General features: G+C 31.0%; 2 protein-coding genes across 3 annotated transcripts; both read left to right on the plus strand.

Moving 5' to 3' along the window:
* Positions 1 to 158: 158 nt before the first annotated feature.
* Positions 159 to 4,140, plus strand: LOC110661128 (chloroplastic group IIB intron splicing facilitator CRS2-B, chloroplastic). 2 transcript variants are annotated; one of them, XM_021819694.2, is made up of 9 exons: positions 159 to 321; positions 692 to 910; positions 965 to 1,062; positions 1,171 to 1,238; positions 2,164 to 2,214; positions 2,322 to 2,395; positions 2,995 to 3,053; positions 3,153 to 3,229; positions 3,621 to 4,140. In XM_021819694.2, exons 2-9 carry the CDS (start codon positions 696 to 698, stop codon positions 3,735 to 3,737), a joined length of 759 nt encoding a protein of 252 aa, XP_021675386.2. In that variant the 5' UTR covers positions 159 to 321; positions 692 to 695; the 3' UTR covers positions 3,738 to 4,140. The 2 variants fall into 2 exon arrangements, with proteins under 2 accessions (XP_021675386.2, XP_021675387.2); XM_021819695.2 differs by having other exon boundaries at positions 160 to 321; positions 692 to 896; positions 978 to 1,062.
* Positions 4,141 to 5,849: 1,709 nt separating this feature from the next.
* On the plus strand, positions 5,850 to 7,295 carry LOC110661127 (uncharacterized). The gene has a single exon (XM_021819693.2). The coding sequence runs from the start codon at positions 6,467 to 6,469 to the stop codon at positions 7,079 to 7,081; it is 615 nt and encodes a 204-aa protein (XP_021675385.1). The 5' UTR covers positions 5,850 to 6,466; the 3' UTR covers positions 7,082 to 7,295.
* Positions 7,296 to 12,693: the final 5,398 nt, after the last annotated feature.

Here is a 12,693-nt window from a genome sequence, read left to right on the forward strand (position 1 = left end):
CTGGCTCGTTGTGACCTTAACAAGGGAAGGAAATACTTCATATCTTTAATTCTGTAAGGCTGGGCTTGTACAGAACTGGCTGGGGTTGTACAAAACCGGCCCAGACTTGAAGCCCAAATTCCGAAGTGCAAAGTTTATCTTTTATTTTTTCCCATTATCTCCGCCTTCAAGTCCAAACAAGGCTGCTTGCTGACCAACACTATCTCGCTGCTCGCTGCTCGCTGCATCTCCATCTGTTGCTTCTGCAAATTCAAGTATACCAAACGCAGAACAAGTCTATTCTGCTCTTCTTTTATCGAGCAGTTGGAGTTTCAAATCTGGGTAAGTTTCGTTAACTTACTGCGTTTTGAACTGATCGTGTATGTCTGTGGCCGCTTTTGGGCTTATCCGAAATGGGTTTTCTGTTGTTTTTCTTTTATTGTTTGTTATTTTCAAAAAAATAAACAAATAAAAAGTGGCATTATTTGTTTGTATCTCAGCGTTTTAATTGCAGAATTGTATATTAATCCAGTTATTTAGCTCTCAGATTCTCTGATTATGAATTTATACTCGATTTGGTTGGTTCTTGGTAGTTGGTTTTCAATCACTTGAATGGTTTATTCATCTTTTATTGGGTTGGTCACAATAATTGAATGGCTATTAACTTATCCTGTTTATACCTGGTTAACAAATTGGTGCTCACTGTGTGCAGGTCAATGTTGCATGCAGTCTCTACCACTATACCTTGCATTTCCTGTCCAAGAAGTTCTCTCTTTCAGCAAAGGCTAGTTTCCACTAGGCTGTCTGTACGTGCTTCGTTACCAGATAACAGCAATGGAGTTAAAGTAGAGTATACCCCTTGGCTAATTGTTGGATTGGGAAACCCTGGAAATAAGTACCATGGCACTAGGCACAATGTAATTAAATGCAGGTATCATTTTTCTGGTATTTGTTGTTTTCTGTTCTGTATTAATGATTTGGGAAGATTCTTATGTCAGGTTGGTTTTGAAATGATTGATCAAATTGCTCAAGCAGAAGGTGTTGTGATGAACACAATTCAATCGAAGGCATTGATTGGAATAGGTTGTTAAGTGGAAATTTTTTTTTTCTGTTCTCTATTTTGTGTTTTATGCCTTTTTTTTTGGTTATGTGCTTGACCATTTATTTTGATTCTTTTTGCAATCAGTACAGGTTGCATCAAAGAGGTTCCAATTCTTTTGGCAAAACCTCAGGCATACATGAACTTCAGTGGGGAATCGGTTAGTGCTATCTCTTCTTTTACAGTTTCATTTGACCTTGTCATTACGATTTCCATAAGTTTTTACTTCTTGACATGTATGTCTATTTAATATTAGTGTTACTGATGATGGAACACTGTTATCCTTTGGAAATTAACCGATCAGGATATCAAGCAAATGATATCTTCCTTTATTACAAATGAAACTGTTATAGAAGAGGTAGCAATTACTCTGATTTATAGCATTAAACCTTTTGGATTTTAGTATCCATAAAGGGCTAACACCACCAATTTCTTTGATGGCCTTTATATGATATATACATCAGCAACTATGTAATGCACAATCAAGCTTTTCAGTTGCCATGTGCAATCCAGAAGACTGTTAAACTCCAGCAGTGGTTCTTATTTGCTTATAATTGTGCATTGTCTTGATTAATTTGCAGTCTTTCTTACAAAAAGCAACCTCAATTGTGATTTTGGTTTGTTTTGTATATCTGTTTTCCCGGGTGAAAGTAAATGTGCTTGAAGTTGAACAACTCAAAATAACATGGGAAAATAAGACGGAAAATTTTTGCTAGATATGACTCTAAATAAAAATCAGAAATGCCAGGGATTGTTTTGCTAGATATGACCCTAAATAGAGCTGAACATGAAAGACATCAACAACTCACTGGTTGATTAGGTTGAGCAATTTTTGGATAACTGAGTTAGTCTTTCATATATATATATATATATATATATATATATATATATATATATATATTTAATTTATTTTTACTAATCCTCTAGGGAAGGGAAGGTGTATGTATCAGTGGGTTTATATGTTTCTTCAACCTTCTCTCACTCTTATTGGATTTATAAGTGGTATTTGGCTTATTTCAATTCTGGCCACCATAAGTAGCTGATCTTTATGCTTAACCTTTTCTTCTCTCTTCATTATTGTCTAGGTTGGACCACTTGCTGCCCATTATCAGGTGCCTTTGCGTCATATTTTATTGGTATGCATTTTAATACCATACAACAGTGTAAAAGAAATTTTATTTTGTTCATATAATTAACTATTTAGAACATATTGATCTTATGTTTCTGAGATTTAAACATGTAGATCTATGATGAGATGAGCCTACCTAATGGTGTCGTGAGGATTCAGCCAAAAGGAGGACATGGCCATCATAATGGGTATGTTTTTCAGTCCAATCTCATTTTTCACTTGCATGTTTCTATGAAGTTGACTATTAAATGATAAACTTTCATGAAACAGTGTTTTATTCCTCCATATCATTTAAAAGTTAAAGCAATAAACATACTTTGTGTGATTACATCCTCTTATAGGCTATAGGTTTTAGTAAGATGTAGTCTAACTCGATTTTCCTTCTTTCACCAAATTGGTTGAACCTGCTTTGTCATTTGACCTTTTGGAAAAGATAAACTCTGCATGTGACCAGACCTATAGCCCCTATATCTATTACAAGGTGAATCCTTGCATCTCAAATCTCAGGAAAAGCAAATGATCTCAGTTACTGAGAGTCACTGCATTAATATTACTCTACAATTTCTTTCCGTGCAGGGGTGAGATTTTCAAAATCCACCAATAATTTCCTTACTACATTTTTTCAAATTCTTTAGTATAATTGATGATGACGTCTTCATCTAGTTGCATCCATAGGGGACATAAGTGACTAGAAAATTCTGCATTTATTGTCTTTTCCTAAACCAGGTGATAAATTGAAGTTTAACATGTGATAAATTGAACTTTAACATTGGATATCTTGCTACAGAGTGAAGAATGTGATCGACCATCTGGATGGTTGTCGTGAATTTCCTCGATTGTGTATTGGTTGGTTGTTCGCGTTTATTCCTTGTTTTTGACATGAATATTTTATCTAGTTGAGGATGTTAACTTCTCTATGAAACATTAAAATTTTCTTTCTTGAAGGTATTGGAAATCCACCTGGCACCATGGACATGAAAGCTTTTCTTCTACAGAAGTTCAGTTTAACAGAGAGAGAACAAGTATGTAATTGCTGTATAAAACTCCACGATAAATTGTTTTCTCCTTTTTCTTTGGCTGAGTTTAAATCATTGAGAATATTTGAGGCATGCTATGTCATGAAAAATTTGCAAAGTTATTTTATGAAAAACCATTCAAATGCCCGTTATATGTGAAACATCTTGTTGTTAAGGTGGCTAGATAAAACAGTTTTACTTGATGTTATATGATTGTGGAATGTCCCATGAGGAATTCATCTCTATACAATTGCTTAGCACTCCAATGCTCGAATTTGCACATGCATACCATATAGCATATGGACATGGTCAGTGTAGCAGTGCATTTTGGATGACTGCATTTTGAATTTCCAATATTATTGCTGAAACCTATCGACTGTTAACTGCTACTGGACAGATTGATGCAGCATTAGAACAAGCGACTGAGGCAGTGAGGAACCTGGTGCTAAATGGATTCAACCAAAGTATGACTAGATTTAATCTGGGGCAAAAATACAAGTATCACAAGGTCTGAATCCAACAGGCTGCTGAATGATTCAAGCAAATTATCACCAGATTAATCTGTGGATAAAATACAAGTATCACACAGTTTCAATCCAACAGGGTGCTGATGGATTCGACCAAAGTTTCACCAGATTTAGTCTGGAGCAAATATGCAAGCATCACAGTTTTAGAATCTTAGTGGTCGCATATGGGATTGAATTGGGATCCTTATTTTTTTTTAACCTATAGATGAAAGTTCTTGTCCTTGCAGTAACTGCCATACGTAGATGCTTTGCAATGTAATGTTTGTGTCAGCTTAGGTTATTTTCTCTTCGCTTTCTCTCCCCTCCTCCCTCCCTTCTCCCCCTTATCTTAGACAATGTGTTCCATTCAGTTTACGGGACATAAATGAATTCGTGACGCCACTTCTCTTTTTTTGGCTGTTAACGTTTGTTTCTTCGAGTTATGGGCAAATATGTTGGGAAAAGGAAGCATTTTGCTTGGACATTACCTTCTTCAGATTTTCTTTTAGTTTTTAATTCTAGCAAATATCGTGGAGTGATTTTTGTGTTATATTTGGGACACAGGTAACACGTTACTTACAAGGCATTTGGCATCCTCTTGAGCTAATTTTTAGGGTGAGTTAGATCCAGCCTGTTTATTAAAACGATATTAGAGCCTCTCAATCAATGTTATGTCTCCTATAAGTGTTTCATATTTTATATGTTCTAAGCACGAAAATGTGTATTATATCTCACATTAGTTTAAGATACGGGTAAGATGCTATTTATAAAGTCTTAGCCACTCTTCCTTTGAGCTAGTTAGGTCCAGTCCATTATCCTCCTTTGAGTTAGTTTTGGATAAATTATGTCTGATTCATTATCTTAAGAGTTCAACTCCACCAAACCAAAGTCTTCCTTTTTATCTTCTATACCGATCATAATTTATAAGTTTTAAATATTCTACCATTCTATTTCTTATTGGTTATTGATAGTTGTGATGATCTGATTAGGAAAAGCGATCCGATAAGGGTGGAAAGTGGCATAAGAGAGTAAACTCCTAGCAGACTTCTAGGATAGCGAGGCTACATAGGGTAGTGGAATGCGGGGCACAGGAATGAATCGAATCATACATTTAAATGGGAGAAACTAATCACTAGAGGCGCCTTTTGGTGAAATGGCCTGGAGAGTTGAAAAAACTTCGGGATTAAGCGTGCTCACGTGAGAGAAATAGTATTGGAATCAAATCTTTGGTTCTTTGACTTTTTGGAACTAGATTTGGAATCAAACTTCGATTTCAGTTTCGGTTCAATTCTAAACAATTTTGGTACGGTTCTGGTTTTAGATTCAATTCTATTTTGATTTCAATTTTGATTTCATTTCAAATCTCGATTTTTACACCTAAAACTACAATTTTCTTGTGGTCATTTTAAAAATAAGAAATATAATCTTAAATTTCTAGCATGAAAACAATAATAAAATAATAATACTAACTTTAAAAGAATAATATTAATATCAAAAATATATTCCTTAATAAGAATATTGTATTATCTTTTACATATTTCTTAATTATATAGTGTTTAACTAAATGATGCATATATAATTAAGAACTAAAAAGTATATTACATGACTAACACGTGATTTAGTCATATAATTAAAGATTATAAGATGATTTAGTGCATTTAAGACTAAAATTATTTTAAAAAGTTAGAAAAATAAAAGGTAATATTAAATTATATGCACTTATAATTAAAGATAAATTAAGTTATATATATATAAATAAATATAAAATCTTAATTACATATAAATATGCATAATTTTATTAAAATTATAAAATATATCTAAAAAATATATATATAAAATTAATTTTTCAGTTTAATTTTTATTTGGTGTGATTTTGATTCGATTTAAATATAATTTTAATTTGATTCTTGACGAAGGATAAAAATCAAATTAAAACTGTAAATATAAATTTGGTGAAGTACGATTCAATTCTTATAGTAATAATTTTTTTTTTCAATTCTAATAGGATTCAATACAATTTTAATTCGGGTCAAAACTCCAATAAGCATGCACATCCCTACTTGATAGTAACATTTTACTATTTTTCAGGTTAAATAACGAAAACAGCTTGTACTTCTGTCAAATGTTAGCACACTAATAAACCAAAGGGCAAAAAATGCATATTATAATTAGTAAGAAATGTCTTGTGATGCTTACGAACCTGGCATACAAGACCAATATTGCAGTCCTGGCCTGCCAAATGTAAAGCGTTGAAAAGACCGCCTGGGCAATTTTCTCGCAAAAAATTAAAAGTTCTAACAATAAGTCCTTTTAGTAAGAGAAGCAAATCGTTTGTCCGTGTACCCTGAAGAGTGAAGACCCTACTTGAACCTTCTCAGGATCCCATTTTAGATCCCATAAGGTCAGATCGCTGTTGATCCCATGAAGAAACTCCAATCTAAAACCATCGTAAGAATCCAAAATCAGATCAAGCAAGCGGTAGATATATAGAATCCAATGTGATTCAAATCATTATTCTGCTTTCAAAGAAGGACCCAACTCCACAATAACGTTGAAGGATGTGGGAAGAAGAATAAAAAGGTTAGATTTTCTCCCTCTCTGTGGACTCTTTCTCACTCCTCTTTTTATTAGACCGTTGTCAAAGCAAGCCCTCCCAAAATCAACTACAAAAGCAAGTAGGAAGGAACAAAGAAAACAGAGAACCAAGAAACTGGCCCATCTCTCAAATCCATCAAATATGGGGGAAGAAAACTACACTCTCCAATCTCTCTTCCATGCTCTCGACCCCATGTCCCTAATCCTTTCTCACAATTCCTTGGACTCTGACCAACCGGTCCCTTTGAAACTCACCACAGATAGTTACATCATGGAGAGAGGACCAAGATACAGAGCATATGCAGAGCTGCGAGAATCTAAGCTGAGAATGAAGATCTTAAGGCAACAAGAAAGAGACGAAAGTGATTTCAAACAAATTCCAGCAAAGAAACAAGTCAAATTTCAACCCAATTTGACTAGTTCAAGAAAAGGGTCTTCTGTTTTGGCCCAGTCAGTGCCTGATTTCTCTTGTGAGTTAAGAAAAGAGAATAGAAAACCGCCGGCAGAGTTGACTCCTCCATCGAAGAAATGGTCCAAGGTAAATGGGATTTTGTCGAATTCCAGAGGAAGTAAGTCAGCAAGTGCTGGAGAGAAAAGGAATGGAAATGGAGGACTAATGGCGAGAAAGAGCTATGCAAGTGTGGAAGAATTGAAGGGATTGTCAATGGCTGCAGCCACTGCTATAAATGGCGAAAACAGGGGAGGAAGAGGTAGCAGAGGAATTGGCAAGACAGTGCTGGGTCACAGGCAATTTTGATTTTGATTCCATGGTAATTTCATATATGATGCGAGAGATCGGTTATGTTTTATTATTTTTTTTCTTTCTCTTGGGTTGTTTAATTGGATTTGCTGTTCCTGTTGCTGCTACGATTCTTTGGTTAGCTGAGAGTATGATGGATTGTGGATTGTAAGATTGTAAAGATATGGATGTAATCATATTTAACATATGATTTAGAGGCATTTTATGATAATCTTTTGTGATTGATTCTCAGGACATAGTTTTGATTCAAATTTCTCTTCGTTTTTCTTCTATTTTTGGAATCTACACTAAAAGATTATGGGGTACACTAAAAGACAATGGTGCATATGAAAATGTGGTTATATGAAATATCAATTAATTAAAATGTATATAAAAAGAGTTGTTGATCCAATCATTTTGGTCGTATTAATTAAGCGTAGAGTTTTTTTTTTTTTTTTCCTTAAATTTTAAGCATAGTTAGTGGTTTAACCAAAAGTAATTACTCCATTTCGACTGATTAAGAGTATAGAATAATTCTGATGATCCTGAAATTCATGGAGTGTGTAGATAAATGCCACATGCAATGATAGTGCTTAACAACAGAGTACGGCCTCTCTATGATCACTTTGTATGCTCTAACGACCACCAAAGAGCATTTCGCTAACTGGCTATTTTAAGACAGAAAGAGGATTAGAGAACCTGTTGGGGTTTTTCTACTTGGCACTTTGATAGTTCAATTGACAAACTAAATATGAGAATAATGAGTTAAGATATGTTCTGTAAAAATTTGTTACAAATTAATTCTTACTGTTAATTGTCTTTTAATTTAAAATAGTTTAGTTTTTGAATATAAAATAAAATTTTAAAGATTAAATTATTTTAAATTAAAAAGCAATTAACAATCAATGTAAATAGCATCAACTAATTTGTTAACAGAATTAAAATTTCAAAACTAAATTATTACTCTAAAACATATAAGAAAAAAAATCTATGAGTATGAACTTAAATTCAATAAACAACATAAAAATCATTGAATTTAGTAAATTATAATACTAAATGGGGCATTATTTTTAATCAAATTGTATTTTAAATACTTTCTTAACATAATTAAAAAAATTAAAACAATTAATTTTTTCAGTAAATTGCACATTTTAATATTTCTTAATGTATGTTTTATTTATGTATTTTTAATCATTTATATTTGTTGCTAAAAAATGTGGAAATACATTATTTTATACATAATTAATTAGTAAATAAGAAATTTCGATAAGCAGAACTTAAATAATATATGTTTTTTTTTTAATTGATAAAATCGAGTTTAAATTAAATATTCACTTAAATCAAAATGGAGCCTCGCAAACATTTATTTCGATGGCCTATCAAAACCCATAACCCGAAACCCGTCCAAAGCAAAAAGATTAAAGCCTTGATCTTTGTTCTTGTTCTTCCTCTGGGGTAACGCCCAAGCCAAAACGACTCTGCCCTGGACTCTGCACCTTTCTTCTCAAATTCTTTCCACCGAAATATTATAAATAGCTTGTATGTTAAATAGTGTAGAGAGAAAAATTTTTTATATTGTTAAAATATAAAAAAATAAAAGAATGATAAGAGTAAAATATGTATAGTATTATAAATATTGTTAAAATATAAGAAAATAAAAGAATGATAAGAGTGAAATATGTATAGAATTATATATATATATATATAATTTAATATATATTATTCTATTATGGCATTTGATACGTATATGTGTGAAATAAAATAATTATCATATTGTAATTTTTGTAAATAAATTACGAACATATGTGTTTATTAATAAATAGATTTGTCTGTTAATAGATAGACATGTCAATTCTATACAAACAGTCAATAGTCACAACTGTCTGTATAGGTGTCTGTTAATAAACAGACATATCTATTCTATACAAAAAGTCATAACTATTTGTATAGGTGTCTGTTAATAAACATATATGTCTATACAAATAGTCATAACTATTTGTATATATCTTTTAATAAACAGACATATCTATTACATAAACAGATGTGTCTATCTAGAAAAGGTGCAATGACTTTTCATTCTTTATAAATATGGATGAGTTTTTCAATACAGAAATATACTAATATTATTTCTACTTCTTCTTCTTTTCTTCTAGTCTCTTTAAACGGTTCGTATAAAGAGTTCTTAAGGGAAATCTTCAGGAGTTGCTGTCTGCAGATTTCAGGTTTTTTTGTATCCTGAAGGTATATTGTCATAACTTTACAGCAATCTAGTGGGGGTAATTAATACCTTAAAGATAGTGATTTATCACGCCTCAAAGCCTATTCTACACCCACTACCTCAACAATTTTAAGGTGTTAATCGCAATAGAGTCTAAGGCTGTTTCCGTGATGAATCAAGAGTTCGTGAAACTTGATCATTTAAAGGAACAAATTATATTCATTGAGAAGGTGAAAGCAGATCAAGAAAAGAATATGAATTGCCATGCAGAGGTCATATTCTCAATAACTCATCAGATAGGCTATAAGATTATCATTTAAAGGAATAAATTATATTCATTGAGAAGGTGAAAGCAGATCAAGAAAAGAATATGAATTGCCATGCAGAGGTCATATTCTCAATAACTCATCAGATAGGCTATAAGATTTGTTTATCTCTGTCAAGTCTCTAAATGAAATCTGTAATTCATTAGAATTCGAATATAATACAGAAAAAAAATGTATGGATAAAATTCTCATTATGAAATATTTTGAATTCTAAATACTTGATAATATGTTTGTTATGGATAAGTCTATGAGTTGTATATATTTGTTTCAAAGTTTAAGGATTTGAAAGTGGTAGTTCCTAAATCATTGCAATTATGAGGAATAATAGCACATCATATTTCTAGTTTGAATAATAATAGGAAGAAATTATTGTATGCCACATACGACTTTTCTCTTAAATAGATTCAGAAATACTTACACATTAAAAAGTTTTTTATGTGATAATTTATTTTATGTTGATGACATGCTTATAATTAGAAGAAATATAAGGTTATATTATGATGCTAAAGCTCATGGTGAATGTGTTAAAGAAGATAATAAGATTTATGTGCATAAGTCGAAAAACACTTTTTATATGCATAAATCCTAATTCATATTGATTGTGTTTATCACTAACTAGGTGGGGATATTGTTAAAAATATTAGTGATAGGAAAATTTGTCTCATTTCAAAAGAGTTATGTCTGTTCATTAAAAGATATCAAAATGAACTATTTATTACCGATAATTATATCTGTTTTAAAAGGTGTAAATGAACAAATGTAATTATTCTAAGAGATACAAAGTGAACGGTTGTATCTGTTGTAAAAGGTATAAATGAACAGATGTAATTATTGTAAGAGATACAAAGTGAACGATTGTATCTGTTATAAAAGGTATAAGAGAATAGATGTAATTGTTGTAAGAGATACGAAGTGAATTGTTGTATCTATTCTAAAAGGTGTAAGTGAACAGATATAATTATTCTAATAGATACAAAGTGAACTATTGTATATGTTTGAAGAGATGCAAATGCTTTATAAATAGCAGTTTGGAACAAAAATCTATTAACTTTTTTTTTTGTCTCTTCTCTTTATTTTTACCTACAATCAATATTATTATTTTTTAATTTATTCTTGGAAGAATTTTAAAATTATTGTTTAGATTTATATTTTGGTTATTATCCTTGAGGGATTTGCCTAAACTACCTAGATGTAATATAGTGGGGGTTTTACTCTTTGTCAATTTCATTATATTGAGGGAAGCAAATACTCCATATGATATTTATTACAAATTGACTGAAAATTTTGATAGAATAATTATTCAAATTAAGTATACTAATGCTATTGATAGCTTAATATATGCTATGTATTGCACTAGACCTGATATTGCTTTCGCAGTATTTAAATTATCAAGTTATACTAATAATATTAGTATGAAATACTGGAAAGAAATTTCAAGGGTTTTTGGATATTAAGAAAAAAAGAATTATAAACTATAGATTATTATGTGATAAATTTTTAAATGTGCTAAAATCATATAAAGAGTTCTATTCATGCAAAGAGTTATGTCTCTTGGCCAAAAGATATAACTAAATAAAAAGATGTAATTCTTCTTAATAGTTACATGTATGAAGAGATGAATTTATTGGCCAAAATGTTGATACATTTTGAGTAGTAAATATAAGAACCTTACAAGTCATTTGTAAGAAGTGACAAAAGGACAAATGAGTATGCACTTATGTATATGTGCAAGTTTAGCTTAGTTCTTTATTATTGAATACTCTCATTTTAAACAAGTTATGGAGCAATTTATTTCTACAAATAAGGTGACTAGTGAAACAAATATGGTGGAGATCCTAGGGTTATATAAATGCCAATTGGATAAGTAGTAATAAGGATAATAAGTCAACCTTTGATTGGGTGTCCACTTTAGGTGGAGGTTTTGTTTCTTGGGCATCAAAGAAATAAACTTGTATAACTCATTCTATGGTAGAATCCGAATTTATAACTTTGGCGAATGTTGGTAAAGAAGTAGAATGGCTGAGAAACTTGTTATCGGATATTAAGTTGTGACCACAACCTGTGCTATATCTATTTCTTTATATTGTGATAGTCAAATCACGATGGTTAAAACTTATAGTAAAATATACAATTGAAAGTATATACATATAAGCTTAAGATATGAAAATGTAAGACAATTAGTCTCTAGTGGTGTTATTACTATGTTTATGTTAAATCCTATAATAATCTAGCAAATCCTTTAATAAAAGGGCTATCGAGAGTTATGATCATAAGTACATGTGCTTACTAGGATTTAGAATATTCCATTAAATTTACTACTGATGGGAACCCTACTTTATAGTATTATTACTAAATAAAGTTTAAAGGGTAACAACAAGTCTTTAGTAAATATTATAATTAAGTACTTAGTGTACTAAGTTAAAGAAATGAGGATGAGTATTTATACTCTTAATGAAGTTTAATATTAATACAAAAGAAACTTCACCTATATGAACATAGGAAGTGGTGCCGCTTCAACAAAAGTGAGAATAACTTTTGTAAATGTTCATGAAAATAGGAGGTAGCACAAGGCCATATTCGTGCTAAAATTTTGGTGAACTTTTTAAGTCGAACTAATTGATTCGTGTGTATAGTATTTCTGATTCTATTTAATAAGAATCTAAGTTTAAGCTAAGGCCACCATGATTTCTTTAGAACTTTAAAATACTTACACTAAAGAAAAGTTTAAATCGAAAAATACTTTTTATTATGCATAAAACAATAGGATTTAACAATACAAGCTAAGTGGGGGATTATTATAAATAGCTTGTATGTTAGACAGTATAGAGAGAAAAAATTCTTATATTGTTAAAATATAAGAAAATGAAGGAATGACAAGAGTGAAATATGTATAGAATTATATATATATAATTTAATATATATTATTCTATTATGGCATTTGACACGTATATGTGTGAAATAAAATAATTATCATATTATAATTTTCGTAAATAAATTACGAATATATGTATTTATTAACAAGTAGATATATCTGTTAATAGACAGACATGTCAATTCTATACAAACAGTCAACAGTCACAATTGTT

Source organism: Hevea brasiliensis, chromosome 9 (genome assembly GCF_030052815.1).
Source record: "Hevea brasiliensis isolate MT/VB/25A 57/8 chromosome 9, ASM3005281v1, whole genome shotgun sequence".
In the NCBI taxonomy this organism is placed as follows: Eukaryota; Viridiplantae; Streptophyta; class Magnoliopsida; order Malpighiales; family Euphorbiaceae; genus Hevea; species Hevea brasiliensis.

Bases quoted from the DNA above. Each gene is read 5' to 3' on its own strand.
- LOC110661128 (XM_021819694.2), top strand. From the start codon at position 696: ATGTTGCATGCAGTCTCTACCACTATACCTTGCATTTCCTGTCCAAGA. The intron at 911-964 runs GTATCATTTTTC...TGATTTGGGAAG, and splicing joins CACAATGTAATTAAATGCAG to ATTCTTATGTCAGGTTGGTT. The intron at 3,230-3,620 runs GTATGTAATTGC...GCTACTGGACAG, and splicing joins GTTTAACAGAGAGAGAACAA to ATTGATGCAGCATTAGAACA.
- LOC110661127 (XM_021819693.2), top strand. From the start codon at position 6,467: ATGGGGGAAGAAAACTACACTCTCCAATCTCTCTTCCATGCTCTCGAC.